The sequence below is a fragment of the Anolis sagrei genome, chromosome 1 (assembly GCF_037176765.1).
Source record: "Anolis sagrei isolate rAnoSag1 chromosome 1, rAnoSag1.mat, whole genome shotgun sequence".
NCBI classification, from domain to species: domain Eukaryota; kingdom Metazoa; phylum Chordata; class Lepidosauria; order Squamata; family Dactyloidae; genus Anolis; species Anolis sagrei.
Window position 1 is genome coordinate 328116131 of NC_090021.1, and position 26633 is coordinate 328142763.

At 40.8% G+C, this 26633-nt stretch overlaps 1 protein-coding gene across 7 annotated transcripts in view; it reads right to left on the bottom strand.

Moving 5' to 3' along the window:
- Window positions 1-26633, bottom strand: part of CEP170B (centrosomal protein 170B) — a 119018-nt gene that overhangs the window by 20810 nt on the left and 71575 nt on the right. For 5 of the 7 annotated variants that reach the window (XM_067463035.1, XM_067463034.1, XM_067463031.1 and 2 more), the window contains exons 7-13: window positions 24251-24364; window positions 21852-22328; window positions 19641-20398; window positions 15426-15611; window positions 14664-14793; window positions 10976-12742; window positions 5279-5525 (exon numbers count right to left, since the gene is read on the bottom strand). In XM_067463035.1, the coding sequence (XP_067319136.1) occupies window positions 5279-5525; window positions 10976-12742; window positions 14664-14793; window positions 15426-15611; window positions 19641-20398; window positions 21852-22328; window positions 24251-24364 (3679 nt within the window). The remainder of the gene's footprint in view (window positions 1-5278; window positions 5526-10975; window positions 12743-14663; window positions 14794-15425; window positions 15612-19640; window positions 20399-21851; window positions 22329-24250; window positions 24365-26633) is intronic. The other 2 variants (XM_067463033.1, XM_067463036.1) reach the window with 1 other exon arrangement.

Genomic DNA, 26633 nt, shown 5'->3' on the forward strand with positions numbered 1-26633 from the left:
TTTTTTTTTTGTCGTGTCAGGAGCAACCTGAGAAACTGCAAGTCGCTTCTGGTGTGAGAGAATTGGCCGTCTGCAAGGACGTTGCCCTAGGGACGCCCGGATGATTTGATGTTTTTATCATCCTTGTGGGAGGCGTCTCTCATGTCCCCGCATGAGGAGCTGGAGCTGATAGAGGGAGCTCATCCGCCTCTCCCCGGATTCGAACCTGTGACCTGTCGGTCTTCAGTCCTGCCGGCACAGGGGTTTAACCCACTGCGCCATCGGGGGCTCCACCAAATCCAACTGCTAACAATTATTTTGGAATGTATGATCTCATCACATAGGCAAACTGTCCATCCTACGTTACGGAGCTCCCCAGATCTGATCAGATGGTGTAGATCAGATGACTTCCTGGGGACTGCATCCCTGAACTGAGGTTAAAGTGTGGTAAGAGGGAGCATGAAGAACAGGGAGACTTCCCACGTTCTCATGAGAACTCAAGTGGCGATACTTTGCCCCCATGGGATAGATCAGGGGCAATGCAGACACGGCAACGAGTTCCCCACACTGCCCACCAGATTCGCCACAATGCATGGCAAATCCCAGCACTATTACCTGCAATGTTGATCTCAGTGTGACAAGGTCTATAGTACAGATTGAACCCAGGGCTCTCAACTAGAGTTATAACCCCAAATTCTATATTTCTGGTTAAAGTGAGCCAAATAGAAATCATAGCTCGAATACCTCTCACCTGTTCTGGTGTAAATCACCTTATTTTTATTGGCTATGAGCATTAATGTGCCATAAGCCTCAGTAGGTACTGCAATCCTAGCTAATTCAATTTGACATCATTTGTACAGTTCTAAATTTGGTTTCGTTTGTTTAAATTCACTTCTATAGGTTTCAATTTGCCAAAACTCGAATATTTTTCATTGTGGATTATCAAGATATGGAATGATTTTGAATGGATTATTGTCAACCTTTGTTTTTAAACAAATAATAAATTACATGTCAATACATTTGCATGTAATTTATTATTACATGTTTGACCAGTTTTTAATTACTGTTTGACAGGTTTTTAATTAGCTAGCCCTTCATTCCCTTTTTTGGTGAACCATGATGCCAGGAGCAAAGACAATATCCTCTAGTTGTCAGTAGGTTGGTCTCAATCTGGGAGGATAATCATTTTCTCTGGAGTCAGGAAATACAAGAAGTGGACATTATATCCTGACCTTAAGCACAACCATAATCTGACCCTAAACCTCAGCATATACAGAGTTCTTAAAGGGCCAGACAACTCACTAAGGATGCATCTACACTGTAGAATTAATGCAGTCTGATAATTGCTTTAACTGCCATGGCTCAAGGCTATTTATTTATTTATTTATTTTACAGCTTTTATATTCTGCCCTTCTCACCCCGCAGGGGACTAAGGGCGGATTACAGTGTACACATATATGGCAAACATTCAATTTTTGACATACAAACATATACAGACATAGACAGAGGCTATTTAACTTTTTCTGGCCGCCAGGGGAGCTGTCGCTTTCATCGTCCATCTGCGACGCTGATGAAGTACCTCCGCATTCCTCGCATGCTTCCCCTCTGGAGTGCTTCTTTATAGCCTCATAAATTAGTTAATTTAGCCTCCCCACACTTTTAAGGTGGTACCTTATTTTCCTACTTGACAGATGCAACTGTCTTTCGGGTTGCAAAGGCCGACAACAGGCTACACAATGGTTGGAAACCCACTCCAACCTGGGCTGGCTTCGAACTCATGACCTTTTGGTAAGAGTGATCTTAAGCACAACCATAATGGATTCATGGAAGTTCCAGTTTTATATGCTCTTTAGCCTTCTCCGCCAGAGTGTTGCTGCCTCACTAAACTACAACTACCACAATTCCATAGCATCGAGCCAGGGCTGTTAAAGTGGTGTCAAACTGCATTCATTCTTGAATGCAGATGCATCCTCTATAACTTTAGATCAGTGTTTCTCAACCTGGGGGTCGGGACCCCTGGAGGGAAAGCGAAGGGGTGTCAGAGGGGTCGCCAAAGACCATCAGAAAACACAGTATTTTTTATTGGTCATGGGGGTCTCTGTGTGGGAAGTTTGGCCCAATTCTATCATTGTTGGGGTTCAGAACGCTCCTTGATTGTAGGTGAACTATAAATCCCAGCAAGTACAATTCCCAAATCCCAAGGTCTATTTTCCCAAAACCCCACGAGTGTTCACATTTGGGCATATGGAGTATCAGTGCCAAGTTTGGTCCAGATTCATCATTGTTGGAGTCTAGAGTGCTCTCTGGATATAGGTGAACTTCAACTCCCAAACTCAAGATCAATGCCCACCAAACCCTTCCAGTATTTTCTGTTGGCCATGGGAGTTCTGTGTGCCAACTTTGGTTCAATTCCATTGTTGGTGGGGCTCGGAATGCTCTTTGTTTACATGTTAACTATAAATCCCAGCAACTACAACTCCCAAATGGCAAAATCAATCCCCCCGCCAACCCCACCAGTATTCAAATTTGGGCAGCTGGGTATTTGTGCCAAATTTGCTCCAGTGAATGAAAATACATCCTGCAGATCATTATTTACATGGCGATTCATAATGTTAGGGTTATGGTTGGGGGTCACCACAACATGAGGAACTGTATTAAGGGGTTGCGGCATTAGGAAGATTGAGAACCACTGCTTTAGATGATGAACATATTATTTACTGCATGAAGCTCTTCTTTTTAGGCAGTGATCAAGATTCTGTACAAATGGTAATCAAAATATTTCTCAGTCGTTTTCTTGGAAACGAAAAGAAACACACACGTCTGAACCAATATTTGGAACTACATGACTAATTTAGCAACTAGGTTTGTATGGGGTTGGATCTTTTTTTCCCCCAACTCGTAAATTATGTGACTAATCCCAAAATAAACAAAGGAGGATTTCTTTTCCCTTTTGAAGTCTCCCTTGCTATTCCAGGCAGTGTTTCCCCGTTGATTCAGAAACAACAGAAGAAGGGGTGGAAAATGAAGTCTGCTATTACAGAACAGCCTTCCTGCAAAAATTCAACAGAGAGATCTTGGCCCCACAATGCCAGAAGAATTCCAGGCACGCATCCAGCTTTAGCTGGTGCAATCCCTTAAAAGCTTATGATAACACTGATTTCTTTTAGGGAGCAGTATTGTTATTTTTTCCCCCCTTTGATTGCACACGGCGGGATGCAACACATCTTTAACCTTTCAGCAAGCTCCATTCTTTAAATGGAAAAGCCCTTTTTAAAATGTAGGGCACTGGGGGTGTGAGAAATCTACCAACAAAGGGCATAATGCTAGGTATGAACTGGCTTCTCAAGCTGCAAGTATTTACTGAACACCAAGCTCTGTGTAATATTTAAATCCCTACAGAGCTGCCAACCCTTCCATGCCCAGCTGTGCCATTTTCAAGCACACAATGCCGCTATCTTCCCCAAACTACAAGATTTCATAATGTAGCAATTTCAGGCTTTTTTTCAGTACAAAAGTGTGAATGCCAAATATTTTGGTGTATATTATATTTTAAAGGAAATCTGTAAAAAGAATACTTTTGTGCCTTAGCAACCTTAGCATGATCTTAGCAAGCTTGGAGTAATCATACATTTGTATTAAAACTAGACTGCCTTGTACTGAGCCAAACCACTACCAAGTGTAATTCACTTGGCTCTTTTCATGGCTCTTTTCATGGCAGACATGGAAAGAGCCTCCTCGAAGACTGAGTATATACAGTTGGGCATCCCCTGGGCAATGTTTCTTGTAAATGGCTAATCTCTCCAATCCAAAAACATTGTTTTACAACATTTATGCAATGCTTTTGACATGAAATAAACAAATAAATCCATCCACATTCACTGAAATTAGGGGAGCAGGACCACTGCAATAATGGAAAAATCAACCAAGAAACTTTAAAAAAAACTGAGATAGAGCAACTCTAGGAATCTCTAGATCTTCCAGATTGGCTCTATAGTCAACTTTTAAAAGAAGGTGAGCAAAGAATTGCAGTGGACCTACAGATTCCCAGAGAATCTGTAGGTTCTCCAGAAATGTATAGGTCCTCCAATGTGAGTATGGTCAACTTCTGGTGAAAGTTGATCATAGACTCACACTGTAGGACCTACAGATTCCTAGAGTGTACATCAGTTGGGAGCCCCTTCCCCAGCAACAAAATAGTAATGTATGATACTAATATTGTGCTGTGCTGATAATATATTGTATACACATATAATATTGATAATAACATTATAATGTAATACAATATAATAATACTAATAATACAATATAATAATTCTCTCTATATATATCTGTATTACATGTAATATTACTAATAATATTACAGTATAGTGCTATAGTACATTATAGTGATATATACTATAATGTATATGTTATACATTATAGTAAATATTATATATTAGTATACATAATAATTAATATATTGTATACATATATAATATTGATATGATAATGTGTACAATATAATACAAATAATACAATAATTATATATATATATATATATATATATATTACTACATGTAATATTACTAATAATATTACAGTATAGTGGTATAGTACAATATCATAATATATAATACTAATATTGTACTGTGCTAAAAATATATCGTATACACATATAATATTGTTAATATTATAATGTATGCAATATAATACTAATAATAATATAGTAATTATATATTTTATATTACATGTAATATTACTAATAATATTACACTATATTGGTATAGTACAATATAGTAATATATAATATTAATACTGTGCTATGCTACTAATATAATATATTGTATGCTGCTCTGTGTCCCCTTCAGGGTGAGAAGGGCAAGATATACATGTTGTAAATACATAAATAAATAAATTTTAATCAAAACCTCAAATATCAAATCTTCAAAAGTCAAACTCAAAAAAGTGGAAGGTTAACCGTATTACATTATTTATTAGGCCAAGTGTATTAAGTGTTGCTTGGATCCATACCAATTGTTCTCAAAGGAGTTCATGTGGCCTCCTGTCTTCCTACTTTATCTTCTTTTAATCTCCAGAAATTTACGCACAGTACATAAGGAAGCTGTCTGTTGTCTTTCTGCTCCTTTTTCAACTTTTCCTGCCCCTTATTTTAAATCAGAGAGTATATCCCCTCGCATAAATTCCATCACATTGGCTCTGTTAAATTATACACAGTTTCTGGTTGTTGTTTTTTTCACCCTTCATCTCCACACCTGCCACTTACCCATGGCTTGGAGCATTGCTCAAAATTCCACCCTACCTGGCTATTTCTGCAATCTCTGCTGTCTGCGCCATGAAGTTGTAGGGATCGTGCTCATCAAACTCTTCGTCTTCCGTTTCCCTGCTGTTGCTGTGCTTCTGCTTATTCAGCCCAGAGGCTCGGGCACGGGGCGTCTGGGTGGCTGTTGAAGTATGGGAGCGTTTGTGTTTAGGGGAGCTCTGGTTTGAGCCGTACTCTTCATCGGAAGTGGAAGTATAATCTGAGCCCTGTTGTCGCCGCCTCGAAGCTTATAAAAAATGAATTGGTTTCAGATGGAAGATGAAGGAGAAGGAGAGCAGAGGAAAGACTTTCAAACCAGCTTCTTAAAGGGAAGAAATAACCACTAATACAAAACAGCCCAAGAAGGAGAGAACTTCTGTGCATAAAACAGAGTAGCAACACTTCTGGATGCTAACAATTTAAACTGTGGGTGGATACAGATGTTCCCTTCACCATATATTTGATCACACATCTGCAGTTGGTACCATTTTTATTACTGCTTATCCACTGTTCTCTTAAGATACTAGCTATGTGTACAATAAGCATAATAGGATGCTTATCCTAGGATGCTTCCAGGGAAGCTTGTTTTCTGCTTCCTTGGAGACTAGGTTGTGGAACAATGGCTTCAAACTACAAGAGAGGAGATTCCATCTGAACATGAGGAAGAACTTCCTGACTGTGAGAGCCGTTCAGCAGTGGAACTCTCTGCCCTGGAGTGTGGTGGAGGCTCCTTCTTTGGAAACTTTTAAACAGAGGCTGGATGGCCATCTGTCAGGGGTGATTTGAATGCAATATTCCTGCTTCTTGGCAGGGGGTTGGACTGGATGGCCCATGAGGTCTCTTCCAACTCTTTGATTCTATGATTCTATGATTCTATGATTATGATGTTTGGTTTTGTCACTGGCATCATATGCTCATTTTACTGTGTCCTCTTGAATTCACATCTGTGTGAGGGAGCATATAGGGCTAAAGAATCACACAGCTCCTCTGAGCCAACAATTCCACTGTTTGTAAGTCTGTTTCTGGGCACAATTCAGAACATAAAGCCTGCAAAAGATTAGGTCTAGGCCAGAAGTGTCAAACCCATGTTTGTTAAGGGCCACAACCAGCTTATGGTTGTCTTCAAAGAATCATTTATAATTCTAAGACTGTATAAACATAATTATGTTGCCCTGGCGTTGAAAGCCTCACAGGCCACATACAATTATGTACAGAAATGATCTCCTCATATGAGCCTGTCTGGATCCTGTGATCCATAGGAGAGGCCCTTCTCTTGGCTCCACCAACTTCATTGGTATGGTTGATGGGAACACAAGAGAAAATATTTTCCATGGCAATGGAGTGGAGGACAGAGCACATGATGCTGAGGGCAGAATCAAGCTTGGTTCTTCTCCCCCTCAGTTGTCCATTGACCATTCACATCCTTAAATCCCAAATATGGGCAGACAAGCTGCAATTAGGACAAGAGAGGTCTTTCAGTCATCATTTTATGGATTAATCTACCCCACCTCACCAAAGTAACTAATATTTGTTTACTTGTTTAAGATCAAGTGCAGATGTGAGATGAAACATGTGGATATCTTTTTCTTTTCGTTCCTACAGAATGAATGAAAATGTCTTCAAGTTGTAGGAATTATCTAACATGGTGACAGAGTCAACCAAATTTCAACCATGCACGGAAGGCTCCAGGAGAAACAACAAAGCAAGTTAGATACCCATGTGTCCCCTTTGTGCAAATTCTCCATTTAGGCAGATCCAGTTCCAAAAAAGAGGCAAGTATGTCAGAAATTAGCATGAGAGCAGAAAAAGTGTCTTGTTTACACATTCCTATGAGCTCCAAGCATTTGAAAGAAGGATATAAATTGTCTTCAATCCAATGGTCTTCAGACTTTATGGTGGGTTCCAGGGTAATGTGACAAAAAGCTTATGGGTAAGGATCTTGCATCAGACTCTAGCTTGGATTTTCTGTATGAAGAGCAAGTGCTTAGCTGGCGCCCTCTCTGAACTCTCTCATGCTTCAAATACCTATGGTAACTGACAGAAACCCATCATTATGTGGTTATATACTTCAAGATAAGTTGGGAACCTGTCATTATCTAGGGGGCCCTCTTCCTTTACCCATTAAGGCCAATTAACAAGCAATAGGTAGGTTCAGTTATTTCAGGTCAAGGGAATGTGTAAACAAGCTCTACATGTGAGAAAGTATCAACCAGAACAGTAGCCCCATTTTGGAAGTGACTCATACTATATACACAAGTCCAATCACCATAATTATATCCATGGGATATTCAACTGTCCTGCAAAATTTACATGGTACATTTTACCATATAGTTGAATAACCATTACACTTATTATGCCCTAAACCAGCTGTCCCTCATTATTTTGGATAGTCAAGGGCAGAAATAAATTGTTTTGCTTCCAACATTGGTTTTGAAGGCTGAAAATGATCCTAGGTCTATTCAAACTACACAATTATGGCACTATTATTCCACTTTAACTCCCATAGGTCCAGCCAATGGATTCCTGGGGTTTGAAGTATGGTGAAGATCTTGAACTCTCTGACTGATAATTTTAAATAAATCTCCCAAAACCACCAGTCTCACAATTTCATGGAATGTATTGTCAAAGACTTTCATGGCTGGAATCACTGTAGGTTGTAGGTTTTTCGGGTTGTATGGCCGTGTTCTAGAATTTCATGGAATGTTGCCATGGTAATTTAAATGGAACAATACCACTAGATCTGTTTTGTGTGACTAGATGCGCTTTTTCAGCTTCAGTACCAAAGCTATTGTATTTTATTAGAATATAAAAACTCCATAAAGTGTCTTATTAGGTATTAGGAACATTTGCCTGCGATAGTTTCCTCAACGATTTAAAATTTACTCATGACTTCAAAAAAGCAAGGTCATAATTATATACACATTAGTAAAGGCTGAGAGGGGAGACACTATCCTACAAAGCACAGTCTAGGTAGACGGAATACAAGGTCCACAACCCTTACAAAGCAATTAGTGATGTTAGTAATGTAAATGATATACTGTTTAGTAAGTTAAGTCTCCACTGACACCCATTAACTCTTACCACAAAGCAATGGAAGAAAAACCAATTCATTTGAAATGACAACTAGGCAATTTAGACTGGATAATCTTGGGGGAAACAATACTTAGAAACATTGCCCAATCATAATTCACAGGACTCCATTACAAAATGCATGGTATCAACAGACGGCTGCACTGTTCAAATATATACACCACTGCCCCCATTATATTGAAACTATATGGTGAAATTCATTTCAGTATCATTGACACATTTTTAAATAATCTGGGCATCAGGAACTAAGCCTGAAAAAATACTTCCTTGTACCCCACCCCAGCCAGTATAACCAATGGTTAACGAACTTTAGAAACTGTAGGCAAAAAATACATTTTCCAGGCACTGGATTCATAAAATCATACACTCATAGACTGATAGTTAAAGGGGACTGCAATGGCCATCTAGTTCAATGCAGTACACAACTAAATCTCTCCCAAAAATGGCCATCCAACATCTGATTAAAGACCTCTAAAAGATGGTTTAGCTAAAGACACCAGATTCCACCTGATCTTGGAAACTAAGCAGGGTCAGCCCTGGTGAGTATTTGAATGGGAGGTACTATAGCAGTGGTTCTCAACCTGGGGGGCCCAGATGTTTTTGGCCTACAACTCCCAGAAATCCCAGCCAGTTTACCAGCTGTTAGGATTTCTGGGAGTTGAAGGCCAAAAACATCTGGGGACCCCAGGTTAAGAACCACTGTACTATAGGTTATACTTCAGAGGAAGGAGCTGACAAAACCATTTTGTCCAAGAAAACCCTATGGAAAACCCTATGGAATTAATGGGGTTGCCAACAATTAATAGGCAACTTGAAAGTGCATATGCACACACAAAGACTATCCTCTGAGGCAGTCTATTCCTCTCTTGAACAGCTCTTGCATTCAAGAAGCTGTTCTTAATGTATAGGTACAATCTCTTTTCTTGTAATTTGAATTGGTTGGTTTGTCTCCTGGCAGAAAACAAGCTGACTCTGTCTTTTACATGACATGCTTTCAGATATTTAACATCTTAAACCTTGCAAAGTAAAAAAGCAGTGACTGCTCATAGTTAAAAGGAACAGTATTGTCCAAGCTCTCCCTCTAGAGGTGCATTGCATCACAGCAACTTCTCACACTCCGTTTAAGTTTTGTGCTAAGTGCCAAGCTTGGGGGTTACTTTTGGACTCCAGCTTCCATGCTCCCACAGCCAAGGGTATGAGAGTCCATAGTAACAATTCCAAGCAATCCAAATGTACCAGAATTGGGTAGTTCCTACAATATAATGAAGAATGAAGTTTCCCTCTTGATTAGTAACACATGGGGACTCCTGGCTCGAGAGCAGTACATGTGAAAAAGATTGTAGAGTCCTTGTGGACAACAAGTTAAACATGAGCCAACAATGTGATGGTGCAGCTAAAAAAGCCAATGGGATTTTGGTCTGCATCAATAGGAGTATAGTGTCTAGATCCAAGGAAGTCATGCAACCCCTCTATTCTCCCTTGGTTAGACCACACCTGGAATACTGTGTCCAATTCTGGACACCACAATTGAAGGGAGATGTTGACAAGCTGGAATGTGTCCAGAGGAGGGCAACTAAAATGATCAAGGGTCTGGAGAACAAGGCCTATGAGGAGCAGCTTAAAGAGCTGGGCATGAGAGGAGACATAATAACCATGTATAAATATGTGAGGGGAAGTCATAGGGAGGAAAGAGCAAGCTTGTTTTCTGCTGCCCTGGAGACTAGGCTTCAAACTACAGGAAAGGAGATTCCACCTGAACATTAGGAAGAACTTTCTGACTGTGAAAACTGTTCAGCAATGGAACTCTCTACCCCAAAGTGGGATGGAGGCTCCTTCTATGGAGGCTTTTAAACAGAGGCTGGATGGCCATCTGTTGGGGGTGTTTTGAATATGATTGTCCTGCTTCTTGGCAGGGGGTTGGACTGGATGGCCCACAAGGTATCTCCCAACTCTATGATTCTATGGTGGATGAGTTGCATATAAGCCTTATGTGACTTGTATTTGAGTCCCTCACCAATGCTCCCATCCAAGATCCCAAAATTTTTCTTTCAAAAATCAGATACACATTACTTCCTACATGCCTCCTTCATAGAGAAGGGAAGTGTCATGGCAGCATAAAGTGCTCACATTTAGCATCTTTTCCTGTTTGGCTGCCTGGAGAAGACCATTATTCATTATACATGTAAGAAGCTACTGCATATTCAGAAGCTGTAAAACAACTGAAGCGACTTGAGAATCCCCTTTTTACATTCATTAAATCTGCTGCAGCATTGTGTCTCTATCACAATCCCACCAAATGACTAAGGCAGCGAAGTAGCATGGTCAAGGTTTCAAAATACTAGGGATGGCTTTTAATGATTCCAAAAACGGAGACTGCATTATAATAGCAATGGATAACTCTTAATGAGATGCAAAGCAAAATGATATTACTTTTGAGTTATACAAATCCAGAGCTTAATATGAAATACTAAGGATGTCTAAGGGTTCCTCTGGATTGAACTCCAAATTATTTAATCACTTAGGCTTGGGTTTGTATTGAGATTTTTTTTTAAAAAAAAAAACCTAATTATAAGCCATGTAAAGTAAGCCAAACACAGAGCTACTCACTGGAAGACGAGGAGTACTTGACACTGCTTGAGCGTGTCCTGGTAAAAGCCTGCTTTGAAGCAGCAACCGCCGCTGCCGTTTTCCTTGCAGCATTTCTAGCTTCAGAAACGGGGGGCTTTCGGGTGGAATAATAAGACTCCGCGCTGCGCCCAGAGAATGTCTGTCTTGGTGGGGCAGTTTCGGAGTCACTTGGCACAGTGAAAGACCCTGCCCGTTTCCTTGGCATGGCAAGGATGTCCAGCCTTGACAATTTTTTGGTCTCTGCTGGTTGCTTGGAAGGTGCTCCGTTGCCCTCGTGAGGAGAAGCCTTTTCGGTATCGGCGCTCTCATTATCTGAAGTGTCTCCCAATCGAGCACGGCGGAGTTTTGAGGCTCTCGTGGGTCTTGGAGTAGATAAACTATTGGACCTAGTGAGGACTTGTTGGATCTTTTGCACTGTTGGTGTGACTTTGCTATGCTCTTCTTTGGTGGACTGCGAGAAAGGCTTCTTTCTGGAGATAGACCTCGAGGTGCTTTGCTCTTGGTCCGAGGAGGCTATTTCACTCGCTGGCGAATATGGGTGACTCCCACTCCGTTCATCATCTGTGTAATCCAGAGATCCACCCGTCCCTGTGCCGCGTTTTACTTGGAAACGTTTTGTATTCTCACTTTTGTTTCCTATCTCGAGAGGCAGAGTTTTCCGTTTCTCTGATAGCCGTTCACGTGCACTCGGTTGAACATTCTGGTCTTGGACAGATGGTGTAGAAGAAGACTTCTCTTTTTGCAAAGTGGTCACAGGCTTACGCTTTGGAGGATGGCTTGGAAGGTTTTTGCCACTCACCAGGCTGACGGTGCTAGCTGTGTCCACATCTGATTCTCCAGATAAAGAGTCTTCTAACTGGCCCAGAGTATTTTCGGGAACTTCAAGCTGGTGTGTTTGACAGAGGATTTTGGCTTCCAATGCTGCCAGAGCAGTTTCAGTATCTTTAAGGAGAAGGTGGGTGTCCTGATTATAATCCATACGATTTGCACGGGCGACATCGAGATCCTTAAGCAGAGGGTGGCTTGAAATATGTGGTAGCCTGTTCTGAGGAACACTGCTGCTTGATTTCTCTTTGGTAAAGCTTTCCTGCCGAACAAAAGAAGATGTTTCTTTTGTAGCTGCAACTTCCTGCGGTGGAAGAGGAAGACCCTGGTGTAATGAAATCACCATTTTACCGTTTGAGCTAATGTAGGTATTGCTAACCCCCTTGACAGCTGGCTTTCCAGATTTGAAAGAAGTCTCCTCCTTGTCTGTTCGAGAAGGTGAGGTGCTGGAAGGAAGCTTTGAAGGAACCCCTATCTCTTCTTCCTCATCGCCAATATAGAAAGATGTAGACAGAGGATCGCTTGATGCTCTTAGTCCAGAAAGCCTTGGCACCATGTGCTGACGATTTTTGGATTTTGAATTTTCAGCCTTTGTCTGTTCTGAAACTTTGGTGCCATCTTGGCCTTTCCTGCCTTTTTCCAAGCCAAAACCATCATCAGATTTGCTTGCATCACTAAGGCTATCGGGATCCAAATCTTCCTGAATTAACAGTCGACTGGAAGGATCTAAGTACATCTCTGTCCCTTGGTCAGAAATACCAGTATTTCTTGGAGGTGCCTCTGTGTAAGGCTCTTGACAAATTAATATGGTTGGTGTTGGGCTTTCAGATTTGTCACCAGGAGGGAGCTGAGGAAGAAGCCGTCTTGTCCGTGCCGCAATGGAGTTCTCAGTGTCTCCCACTCTAAAACTGGAGTCTTTCTCTAAGAATAATTAAAAGACATTGAAAAAATCCAATGAAACATGAAATATTAGACCAATCGTATCTCCTCAGGCATTGCAATCAACTGAGGAGACCCTTCTCTTGGTCCCACCCTCATCTCAACTAAGGTTAGTGGGAATGAGAGAGAGTGCCTTCTCTGTGGTCAACTTCTCACCTCTGGAAATAATAATAACAACAACAACAACAACAACAACAACTTTATATACCACTCCATCTCCCCAAGGGGACTCAGAGTGGTTCCCAAGTAATATCACAAAACATACAGACTAAAAACAACATAAGATTAACAAACTAAATATAAACATAAAAATTGTTGCCATAACACTCATATATTAAAAGTAATCCTGCCTGTTCAAGGCAATTAAAAATTTAAAAGGCCGGGCCAAGATTTGTGCAAGCCCAAAAATTCTAGGGGGCCCAGGAATTAAGTGCTATGCTATGGCAGGCAACAATAATATTAGGTACGGGTGTGTGGCTGTTCATTCCAGGGCCAATTAGAAGAAAGAATCTGGGTAACTGGTAGGAAGAATACGGCCGTATTAGACAATGTGTGGGGCTGAGTTAGAACTGGTCATTTTCAAAGGCTTGTTGAAACCACCAGGTCTTCAAGCTCTTACAAAAGGAGGGGTAGGATGGGGCCTGTCTTATTTCCTTTGGAAGGGCATTCCAGAGATGGGAGGCCACCACTGAGAAGGCCCTCTCTCTCGTCCCCACCTACCGCGCTTGAGACGGTAGTGGGACCAAGAGGAGGGCCTCCCCAGAAGATCGTAGAGCCCCTCCCGTCTTTCCTTCAAAAGACAACTGAAAACTTACTTTTGCTCACTAGCATATGGAGAAGAGGAGGATTAAATGATGAGAGACCGTCACTAGACCTCTGATATTGTATTCGGGCTTGATCAGATCATGTTAGCCCAATTAACATCACTGGCTACATAATCAATTAACACACCTTAGTGAACTTCTGTTTATATTGAATGTGGATGTTCTATATTTAGGTTTCTTATGTGGAGATAATGGTTGTTAGGTTATCCTTGATTTAATTTGTAAGTATTACATTATAATTTGTTTTTATATGCGGGATTACGGGATTACTTTGAGTTATTATGTTTTATCTGGTACTGTACTGAGGCCCTGAATGTTTACTTATTTATTTTATTTACAATATTTATATTCTGCCCTTCTCACCCTGCAGGGGACTCAGGGCGGATTACAATGCACATATACATGGCAAAATTCAATGCCATTTATACATGCAACATGTATAGACAGACATAGAGGCAATTTAACATTCCAGCATTTCCACCTTCATGTGGAAGCCGTTATGCTTGGTTCCAGCCACAGGGGAAGCTGCCGCTTCACCGTCCACTTGTGATACCGGGTTCTTTGATGGAGCACTTCCTCATTCTTCTGCATACTGCTGGAAGGTTTTCTGGTGTCGTAGATTAGTTAAATTAGCCTCCCCACATAAAGCGGTACCTAAATTTCCTACTTGACAGATGCAACTGTCTTTTGGGCTGCATAGGTCAACAGCAAAATAGACTATTAATGGTCTGGAGCTTACTCCATCCCGGACTGGCTTTGAACTCATGACCTTTCGGTCAGTAGTGATTTAATGCAGCTGACTACTCACTAGCTGCACCACAGCCCGGTCCTTTTTATTTGCTTGGAACCCTGATTCCCCTTGGGGAGATAGGGTGGAATATAAATAAAGTTTTATTATTATTTATTATAGATGTTTGCAGCAGTGCAACACGATATACACTCATTTAAGTCTCAAGAAGAGCTAAATATTTTCCTGACTACAGGAAAAGTTGCCTAGCTTGCTTTGCAGAACCTGAAAAAGTTACTTCTTTGGACATGTCAAAGCTGTCCATTAGCAATGGCAGGATGACTGTCATTACCTATTCCGGCCTGAGAGGGCTGCAGAGGGGTTTCTCCAGTGCTAGGAGAAGATCCTGAGTCTGTATAACTATCTGCAAGGCTTGCCCATCTTGATACCCATTTCTGTCCAACCGGAGAGGAAGGAGGTAACTACAAAGGAATGGAAGGAAATACACAGGATTAAAATATTATCATCATCAAACTTACATCAAATAATATTGAGCATCGTTCTGCCATTTGGTTTTTGATAGCAGCACTCTATATGTGATAGTGAAAGCCGAATAGCAAAGAAAGCTGATAGGAAGAGAGTTATTTGAAATATCTTGCTCGAGATAAATGAGTCCCAAAGCAAATCAGTCAGAAAATTCAGAACATGCTGAGTCTAAAAGCAAACCTAGTACAGGGGGTTTGGGGTTTTTTGTTTTGTTTTGTTTTGTTTTTTTGTTTGTTTGTTTTTGCAACATTTGTTCAGAGATGTTTTGCCTTTGTCTTTCTCTGTGGCTGAAAGTGTGTGACTTGGCTGAGCACCTTCAGGTTTCGATGACCAAGCAAGGATTCAAATCCTGGTCTCGCAAGGTCTTTCTCAAACACTCACTACAACACGCTGGCTCTCAGCAAGATTTGTAGTCCCATTCAATGCATTTAAATTTTAATGCAAAAAATGAATATTATTCACTGAGCAGAGTTTTATTTTAAATCACCGTTTCTATATAGAAAAAAAAAATCACTGACACTTATGGGAAGTTTCCATTCAAAAACTAGCCTTGGTGAACTCCTTGTACCTGCATGTCTGCGTGATGCCCACTGGCCACTTTGGAAGCGATGACCTGCATCATAGTAATCTTTGGGCCAGAGCCATTCTCGCCGATCAAATGATGGGATCCTAATTCTTCTTTTTCACCTTTTATAACAGGCCTGAAGGTTGAAGACATTCTTGAAAATTCGGGAGATTCCAAAACACCAAAAACCTGCAAGATCCCAGAAACAGCAGAGAAGCTGTTAAAAAATATATATAAGGTTTCCAGATCACAAATAAATCACACTTTATGTTTGTCTGGACAGAAGTTACCAACCTTTGCTTCTTCAGATATTTGGACCAGCTCCCAGAGGTCCTGGCAACATGTCATGCTATCTACGTCTACTGGGAATTGACATCCAAAACATCTAGAACAGTGGTTCTCAAACTGTGGTTCCCCGGGTGTTTTGGCCTACAACTCTCAGAAATCCCAGCCAGTTTACCAGCTGTTAGGATTTCTGGGAGTTGAAGGCAAAAACATCTGGGGACCCACAGGATGAGAACCACTGATCTAGAGGGCTAAAAGACCACCCCGAGTCTCTAATACAGGATAAAGGTAGGATAAAATTAAAGTAAATAATATTAAAAGACTGAGAAGGCAGCCCAAGTGACCCCAGCCCAAGTTAGATATGCAAAAAAGGAGGGTTAAAATGATACAGGGACAATGAAAGGTGGTCTCTCCACCACTGTCACTTAGATTGTGAGAAAAGTGAAATCTATTATCAAGTCAGAACCAGGAAGATCTCAGTTCTCACTCAAAGCAGATCTGCCAAGACGATCAAACTGATGACAGCGGTGTCATAGCTAACATGCTAACTTTGTCTCAAGTTGATTTCAGCTCTTTTTGCATGTCTGAATAGAACTTACAAACTGAACAGTTCAGCAAGGATCATAGAATCATAAGAGTTGGAAGAGAACTCATGGGATATCCAAACCAATCCCTACCAAGAAGTAGGAAAATTGCATTCAATGTACCCCCAACTGATGGCCATCCAGCTTTTGTTTAAAAGCCTCCAAAGAAGGAGCCTCCACCATACTCTGGGGCAGAGAGTTCCACTATTGAACAGCTCTCACTGTTAGAAAGTTCTTCCTCATGTGCAGGTGAAATCTCCTTTCTTGTAGTTTGAAGCCATTATTCCATGTCCTAGTCTCCAGGACAGCAGAAAACAAGCTTGCTCCCTCCTCCCTATGACTTCCCCTCACATATTTATATCTCTTCTGCAGGCTAAACATGCCTAGGATGATGATGATGATAATGATGATGATATTGATAATAATAATAATAATAATAATAATAATAATAATAATAATATAATGATGTTCCCCCTTTGGCCAAAGGACATACATTTCTATTGATTCTTTCACACTTTTCATATCTGCATGTTAAAGACAAGTGCGCATAGAATCATAGAATCAAAGAGTTGGAAGAGACCTCATGGGCCATCCAGTCCAACCCCATTCTGCCAAGAAGCAGGAATATTGCATTCAAATCAACCCTGACAGATGGCCATCCAGCCTCTGTTTAAAAGCTTTCAAAGAAGGAGCCTCCACCACACTCCAGGGCAGAGAGTTCCACTGCTGATTGGCTCTCACAGTCAGGAAGTTCTTCCTCATGTTCAGATGGAATCTCCTTTCTTGTAGTTTGAAGCCATTGTTTCATGTCCTAGTCTCCAGGGAAGCAGAAAACAAGCTTGCTCCCTCCTCCCTGTGGCTTCCTCTCACATATTTATACATGGCTATCGTATCTCCTCTCAGCCTTCTCTTCTTCAGGCTAAACATGGCCAGCTCCTTAAACTGCTCCTCATAGGGCTTGTTCTCCAGACCCTTGATCATTTTAGTCGCCCTCCTCTGGACACATTCCAGCTTGTCAATATCTCTCTTGAATTGTGGTGCCCAGAATTGGACACAATATTCCAGGTGTGGTCTAACCAAAGCAGAATAGAGGGGTAGCATTACTTCCCTAGATCTAGACACTATGCTCTTATTGATGCAGGCCAAAATCATGGCCAACTGTTGCCTTCCATCCAGTCTTTGATAAAGTGGGAAATGCTCCAACCATATCATACTTGTAGGAATCTGGTCCCAAGGTGGAATCCATGGGGAAGTGTACAAATTTGCTTTCAAGACATGAACCCACGGCAACCCAATTAATTTCATAGGGTTTTCTTAGGCAAGAAATCTTCTCTTCCTCTGAAATACTATACCAGTTCCTTTTCCTGAAGCATCACCTACAGCACCTGGTATTTGTTGGAGGTCTCCCATCCAAAGTCTAATCCTGCTCAGTTTCTAAGATTAGGCAGCATCTGGTGCTTTTAGAATACTTAGGCAATTTCCATGAGAAAAGACAGCCTTCTGGAGGAGGTGTCCTTTTCTCACAATTAGTGTGATAAAGCAGAGGCCACATTCTCTTCCTCCCATATTATCTATGGAGGAGAAACTCTCACATAATCCATATACCTTCCTGCCTATTTGTGAGGAGTTGTCAGCCAAGAAGAGAAGAAGAAAATAACTAATCCCCAAAGGCAACAGATATGATGAATGACCAATGCAATGTGTGACCTGCCTAGCTCAAGTCATTCCACCATCCATACATTATGGTCTGCCATCCATACATTGTGATTGATCTATCTTTTGTTTCTGCAATTCCAGGGAGGCCCAGGTGGCTTATTAAGCCCTTGCAAGGCAGTTAGCCAGCTGCATTTGTCATGGCAGGTCACAAACTCTGGAAGACCAGCTAGAACTAAACAAAACAGGAATGCATCTCCTTTAGATATGTCCTTCACCCTGAGCCAGAATCTTTCTATCTAACTTAAAAAATCTTCCTATGTTCTCTGGCAAGAAAAAATATATCTAGCCTCCTCTTTTGGGGATGAGCATATAGATACACACTCATATACATAAACATAAACACACAGTCATGCCGGCCACATGACCTTGGAGGTGTCTACAGACAATGCTGGCTCTTCGGCTTAGAAATGGAGATGAGCACCACACCCCAGAGTCAGACATGACTGGACTTAATGTCAGGGGACTACCTTTACCTTTACCTTTAAACACACAGTATTATCTATACATTCCTATGCCATGATCTGCAATAAGGTGGTGAAGTTCTAGAATAACTTTGTCACTTTATTCATTGTTTGTGACAACTAGATACAGTTGCTCTAACATTTTGCTCCAATCCTGGCCTAAGCATCCCAGGTTTGGATCATGATTAACAGGATGGGGGAACGATGCATATCCCATCTTGCTAATGCTCCAATTTTCTCAACCTTCCTAATGACACGACCTCTTAATACAGTTCTTCATGTTGTGGTGACCCCCAACCATAAAATTATTTCTGTTTCTACTTCACAACTTTAATGTTGCTACTGTTATGAATCGTAATGTAAATATATGATATGCAGGATGTATTTTCATTCACTGGACCAAACTTGGCACAAATACCCAATATGCCCACATTTGAATACTGGTGGGATGGGAAGGGGTTGATTTTGCCATTTTGGAATTTTAGTTGCTGTGATTTATAGTTCACCTACAATCAAAGGGCATTTCAAACTCCACCAATGATGGAATTGAACCAACTTGGCAAACAGAACTCCCATGACCAACAGAAAATACTGGAAGAGTTTTGTGGACACTGACCTTGAGTTTTGGAGTTGTAGTTCACCTACATCCAGAGACTACTGTGGACTCAAACAATGATGGATCTGGACCAAACTTGGCACAAATACTCAACATGCCCAAATGTGAACACTGGTGGGTTTTGGGGAAAGTAGACCTTGACATTTGGGTGCTGTAATTTCTGGGATTTATAGTTCACCTACAATCAAAGAGCATTCTGAACCCCACCAATGATAGCATTGGGCCAAACTTCCCACACAGAACTCCCACAACCAACAGAAAATACTGTGTTTTTTGATGGTCTTTGGCGACCCCTCTAATACCCCCCTCACAACCCTCCCCCCTTGAGTCCCAACCCCCAGGTTGAGAAACACTGCCTTACATGTTTAGTTTCACCAGTTTTTGCCTGCACCAACAACCAGATTCAAGAGAAGGAAGAATTTATTACAAAAATAAAGAAGCTTTTTGCACACTAATATTCCAAACCAATATGGCCATGTCTTCTTTGTCTTATGTAACTGGAACAAGCTCACCCAAACACACAACCATCTCTATTTCTAAGAAATGTAAGGTTTACCTGATCAATCATCTTTCGAGCTTCTTCTACTTCTTTATCCTGTGTCTCTGTTTCAATGGTGTAGGTGCCAGTTTCGCTCAAGCTGTCCTCTTCTTCATGCTTTCTAGCCTTCATCAGCTTAGGATCAGCAACTAGCAATGGGACTGGTTCTGGGGCTGGAGGAGCTACGACTACCCGTGGAGTGAGTGGAGGTGGCATTGGGGGTGGCTTCTCTGTGTTGGCTTTTACAGACTGGGAGCTCTCCCGTAAACATTCAGCAGCAAAGTCCTGAGAGATTTTCGACTTCCGCCCAACGCTGCCATGGCTCTTTACAGATGCCTTCGACGTGGAAGAGGAAGATGAATTGGCTCTCTCCTCGGTCTTCTCTCTCTTAAACGAACCAGCTCTTGGAGTGGTGAAGGAGTTGACTGGCCCTTTGGATCCTCCAGTGGGCAAATGCTGTGGTGGCAGAGAATTCCCTGGCTTCTCAGCAGGCACGTTAATTTTGCGTTTCTCAACTTTGGTCTTCAAGGTGGGATCCATATCGGTCTGACTAGAGTGGGTAAAAGACTGTGATCTTTTCTTCCGGGGCGTGTCATCATCAAAGAACTCTATGACAAAAGCCTGCTGGTTATGGAGCAGCTCCTGGGGGTCACGTCGAATTTGGCGCTGGAGCCTGGCTTGCTCAGTTATATGGTCATTAGTTGGTGTCTCCTTCTCTGGTTTGGGCACTACTGGATCTTCAGAGTCACTCTGCGTCCCATCTTCATGTCTGTTACCTGTAAAGTTGGTACATTATTAGGAGTATCCTGGAATATATACTTGCTTTTGTGCCAGCCAAAAACTGAGAAAGTTACCTTTTTTGGATCACAGCTCTCAGATTATAACAGTCAACATAATTGTAGATATAAAAGCAAACTTTGAATATTTTAATGGTTTTCAACTGGGAATGTTTTAATACTGTTTATATTCAATCCTGTTTTAATGTTTACATATTTGTATATTTTAAATTGCATGCTGATGCTTTTATGTTTGGGAAAGATAAAGCCGAGTATAAATATAACATAACAACAGCAACAACAACAACAACAATCTTTTCATGCTCTAGTGCCAGCACATGACCATTCCCCTTCACCTCCAGTAGGAAAGTACTTTTTTCTGAGATTACTTAGTGATTCATAGATTTATGTTTATATTTCTGGTCTTTGAGATTTTACTGACAAACATTAATGAAAACAAAGGACCTCTTTCCTCATCTCTTCCCTCCAATCAAATAAACCTTTCAAAGGCATAGGTGCAATGGGGCAGGGAGGTTTGATGACTCAAGGAGAGGTTTTTCAGTTGTTATTTTTAACTACATGTGATACTGAATACTTCTGGGATTAATGAGATCTTCAGTTTTTCAGCCTTGTGGGTCAAATTACACACTCCAATACAAAAAATGTTGGTGTCTTGGTTTGTAGGCCTGTTCCTGGGGTTATTTGGGGCATTGCATTGGATAGACCACATCAGCTCTCATTTCTTAGATATAGTTATGATTTTCTATGGGTGAGTAGATAACAACTGGTTTCTGGCATATTTTCTATATCTCAAAAATTATAGCTGATACCGGAAAATGGTGCCATTTTTGGAATCCAATTTTGGAATCCAATGCTGTGGAGTCATGGACAAATATAGCCAGAAATAGGACTAATATTTGAGGCACCAAAATGTGTGTTGGCTAATATTATCGGTCCAAAACCTCGAAGCACAATACAGAACCACAGAACTCTATTTCTGCATGAAGCATTGTTCCTGCAAACCCTTATCCACACCTTGGAGGAAGTTGCTTTTAGGGTATTACAATTCCCAGAACCCCACACCAGCTCCCACAGCAGCTAAGGAATTCTGGAAGTTGCCATCCAAAAAAGGAGCTCATAAAAGGAGCACACTTTGATGTGAAGGAAAAACTAACATCATTTCAAGCCGAGGCCTTCCATCAGCAAGGGCAGCCTGTCCCAACCGTCCACGAGAGGTTATGTTTACACGAAAGCAGAGAAGATCCAAGAGCAACAGCTTGCTATATCAACAGCTCAAATTCCATTTTCAACTTTGGCCACATTCCAGGAGGCATAGAACAAGTGTGTTCTTATTCCAACTGAATGCACCTTCAACTTTTCCCCCAGCAACTAGTCTTTCCCCTCTTTCCTCACGTTACCCACAGCTGGCAATTTATAATGCATTGGTGCTTACCCTTCAGAGTCTTCACATGAACTGGGAGGTCACTTTTGGTACTGTATACATCATCTCCTGGTGACTGCCTTCTTATGAGACTTGGATCATTCTGGACCAGCCAATCTGCCACTTTGTTCTCTGCCGAGATCATTTCTACGTGACCGGCTTCCTTGCCGAGGTTCCGTCTCTGCCTGAGTGAAAATTTGGTGACGTGATCTTTTATCTTGATTTTGCCCGGGGTGCAATCATCAAACTCAATCGTGAACGAAGCGTGGCTCTGTACAACCGGCAGCACAGCTGCATCAACGTCTTTGGTGGGGATTTCGTGGACCTGTGCCTCTGGAGATTTCACCGGCTGTTGGAATTCCTTTGTTGGGATTTCAAAATAACTAGGTTCTCGTCGGAATGCATACAAAGCATCACCTTGCGAATCCTTGTATCCAGTGATATTGCCATTGATTTCTTCTTCATGTTGAACTATGTCTTTTGTTCTCTCTACAAGATAAAAAGCAAAACTAGTCAATACTTCATGAAATAAAGCCTGACTGCTCATTGGAGAAAAGGATATTAGAGGCAAAGATGAAGTACTTTGGCCACATAATGAGAAGACAGGAAAGCTTAGAGAAGACAATGATGCTGGGGAAAATGGAAGGAAAAAGGAAGAGGGGCTGACCAAGGGCAAGATAGATGGATGGTATTCTTGAAATGACTGACTTGACCTTGAATGAGCTGGGGGTGGTGACAGCTGACAGGGAGCTCTGGCATGGGCTGGTCCTTGAGGTCACGAAGCGTCAGAAGCGACTGAACGAATGAGGTTGGCAGAGCTGCTGCATTTCTTGATGTAGCTATAGAGTCCTTATCCAGAAATACAAAGTACTCCAGAATCCAAAACTACCCTCATGTGAGGCTGAGATAGTGACATCTTTACTTTCTGATAGTTCAATGTACACAAAGAAAATTCCATGCACAAAAAGTATTCAAAATATTATGTATAAAATAAAATATTGTGTATGTGTATAAGGTGCCTAGGAAACAAATGAATTTCACATTTAGACTTGGGTTCCATTTCCAAGATCTCTCATTATGTAAATGCAAAAAAATCCAAAATAAGACGCAAAATCCAAGGCACATGTCTTTCAAACTTTTTCAAATAAGGAATACTCTCAATCAATATATAGTTACAGAAATCTGATACCACTTTCAGGGTTCATCTACATTGCAGAATTGCTTCAGTTTGAGATTATTCTAATTGCCATGGCTCAATGCTGTGGAGTCATGGAAGTTGTAGTTTGGGGAAGCTCCAACACTCTTTGGCAGAAAAGGCTATAGCCTTGAATCATGGCAGTTAAAATGGAGTCAAATGACAATGTAGATGCACCCTAACTGTCAGGAATTCACCTTACTGAATCCCAGAATTTGTAAACAAAATTATTTGCTACAAAGCTCTAGTGTACACTTCTGAATTGCTCTAGTGTACACTTCTGAATTGCAGCACATTATTGCCATAGAGCTCCTTCAGGCTACTCTAAACAAGTGTGAGGTCTTGTAACAAAGCAATACATCCAAAACTACCTCTTCAAATCCAAGTGGCCTCAACAGCTAGGAGTGTGTGTCTTTTATAAGCTTCAGCATTGGATTACTTTAATAGGGTTGCCCTTGAAACCATCCCAGAAACACCAGGTAGTGCTTAATGTGGCAGACAGGATTATAATCTGCACAGATTAGCCATATCTTATTCGAACTAGAGTAGGCTCAGGGAGTAAACAACTGAATACCGAGTCAAAACTCAGTAAATCCCATTGGATCAAATGATCTACTCTAGTTGTGACGAGCAGGTGGATTGAGGCCTCATTACACAAAGAAGAAGATATCCTTCTTTATAGCGTGCCGGTTATCAAATATTTTCCCCATGGAGATGCAATGGGCATCAATATTGCAACCATTTGTGCTGCCAAGTAAAAATCTTCTTTGTTTACAAAGGTTTAGCTAACCCAATTTCCTTGTTTTGGCTGCTTCTGTCTCGATAATATATGTTGACTGGCTTAATTTCGTTGTCTTATTATTTATGGTTTATTTATATTTGTGTGCAGGCTGTATTTATATCTGTAGTTGGGATCTGTAGAAATGAAAGTTAGTTTATACATAAACAAGAAATTACCTTACAATAAATAGAGATAGCAACCGCTATAATACCTAGTTACGGAACAGGTACAAAAGGAATACACAGTAATGTTGTTCTTTCTTTTTCACTCCTGTGCATGCACTTTTTTCATACTTTGCACATCTGTTACCTCTAACAGGATCCATATTTATAACCCACTTTTATCACGGAATGTAGCTTGCAATTAGAACAGAACAGACACAGATAAAAACAGGCATAAAATTGATGTTTACCACCACTAAACAAATATATTTACCTGAATACTGTTCTTCTACCCTTCTTTCATCTGTTGATTCCAACTTATTATTGGCATCATCTTCTCCCCACCACGATGGCTGGCCATAAAGAGGTGTGCGGTAAGTATTTGTCTCTGGGGATAGAAAAAGCAAACAGAAATCAATACAGACAGATATGTTTGTTTGCAGCATATCTTTACATACTGTATAAATATATGTTATATCTGGGGCTTTAATATCACTTAGTAGTGCATCCAAAGAAATGGGCTTATATCCACGAAAGCTCATACTAATATTAAAAGCAGTGAGTCAGAAAGGTGCTGCCCCTTTTTTGTTTATTTTTCCCTCTCCCTTCCTCCTTTTTTTGAAGGAGAAAAGGTGACAGAATCAGATCCAAATTATTCTATTTTAATTTTTCCCCTATTCTGCCTTGATTAGACCACACCTGGAATATTGTGTCCAATTCTGGGCACCACAATTGAAGGGATAAGCTGGAATGTGTCCAAAGGAAGAAGGCAACTAAAAAGATCAAGGGTCTGGAGAACAAGCCCTATGAGGAGTGGCTAAAAGAGCTGGGCATGTTTAGCCTACAAAAGAGACATGAGAACCATGTATAAATATGTGAGGCGAAATCATAGGGAGGAGACTTGTTTTCTGCTGCCTTGGAGACTAGGTCAGTGGCTTCAAACTACAGGAAAGGAGATTCCATCTGAACATGAGGAAGAACTTCCTAACTGTAAGAGCAGTTCAACAGTGGAACTCTCTGCCCCGGAGTGTGGTGGAGGCTCCTTCTTTGGAGGCTTTTAAATAGAGGCTGGATGACCATCTGTCAGGGGTGCTTTGAATTTTCCTACTTCTTGTCAGGGGGTTGGACTGGATGGCCCATGAGGTCTCTTCCAGCTCTATTATTCTAATCCCCATTAGGCATGGCACAATTAGGTTGTTGCAGAAAGTTCTCACTTTCTACTTATCTTAAAGAAAATTGTTATAAGATGTTTTCCTGGTACCCAAATCAGAAACACTGGCAAAAAAAAACTATTTTATTTGTATGCATAATTTGATAATTTTCTGTAGAAATCAGAACAATTTTCTGTAGAATTTAACATAGATATTTATTGATTTTTAGTATGTGCATATAAAGTCACAATAAAATGGATTGGGGGGGGGGCACAATTAACTAGTGGTTCCAAATAACAACTTGCTAAATGTATTTGTTTTTCATTGCTGTACTGACTGTTTAGGAGACATTTTGACTGACATTAAGTTCTACTGATTAACATAAATATTTCAAAGGATGGAGTGTTTTTAGCACAGGTTCTGCTTTTCTCTGATTTTCTGCCTGGGCACATACCACAAAACACTTAAAACGAAACACACCCTGAGTGTTAAGGATGAGCAGGCTAGAACTTGAAAATACACTGGTACTATTCTCTTTTGCTAATATTAATGATGCTTCTGCTGCAAACTCTTCCCATGAAGTGTGCAAACTTGCCCGTTGTTCTTCCATTGGTATTAGAAAATATCTGCATTGCATCTTTGTATTCAGTACCAGGACATCTTATATTAACCAGTTTGCTTCCTATAAATCTTATTGTATGGATAGCATGCCATTATGCCCATTTTGCAGACAAGAAAGTTAAGACTGAGGAAAGGAGCAAACAAGACATTACAGTGATACCTTCAGTTAGTTCAATCATTCCAACACTGAGCTCTTAACTCAAATTGCTCTTATTTCAAAGCAAATTTCCCACTGAAATGCTATTAATCCATTCCAGCCCACCGTACCCCCCCCCCATTTTTGTTATGCATTTTTAAATTAGAACATGTACTTTATAAATAAAAATAATATATAATTGCATATCCACGTGGAACAATAAAAAAGAAATATCAATTTTAAATTGGCAGAAGCACAAAGTTGTGACAAGGAAGCACAAAGATTCCAGCCCTCCTACCTCTCTTGCTTCCTCTCCTTCTCTCGCTCTCTCTTCATGATGCCAAACATACCAGCAATAAAAGCAACATAAAATCAACTAACCCAAAGTTTCTCAAAGCGGACAAGAGCAAAGCGGACAGCAACCTCCCAAAGTGGACATGAGCACAAGGCCCAGAGGTTGCTCCCTTAAAGCCCTAAAGCCCTGTACTCTGGAGCTAGCACTCTCTCTGGTGCTAGCTCTTAACTCAAAATGCTGTCTGTTTGTCAAAGCGAAACCCAGGCCAAGTGATGCTCTCAACTCAAAATGCTCTTAAGTTTGAATGCTCTTAAATTGAGGTTCCACAGTATTTTAAATTTGTGACTACATCTAAATTCACTAGTTACATGTCCAGTTTTAATGCTTCAATTTTAAAATGTTTTATTTTTAACATTTTAATATATATTTGCAATCCTGTTGTTCACCTAATTGT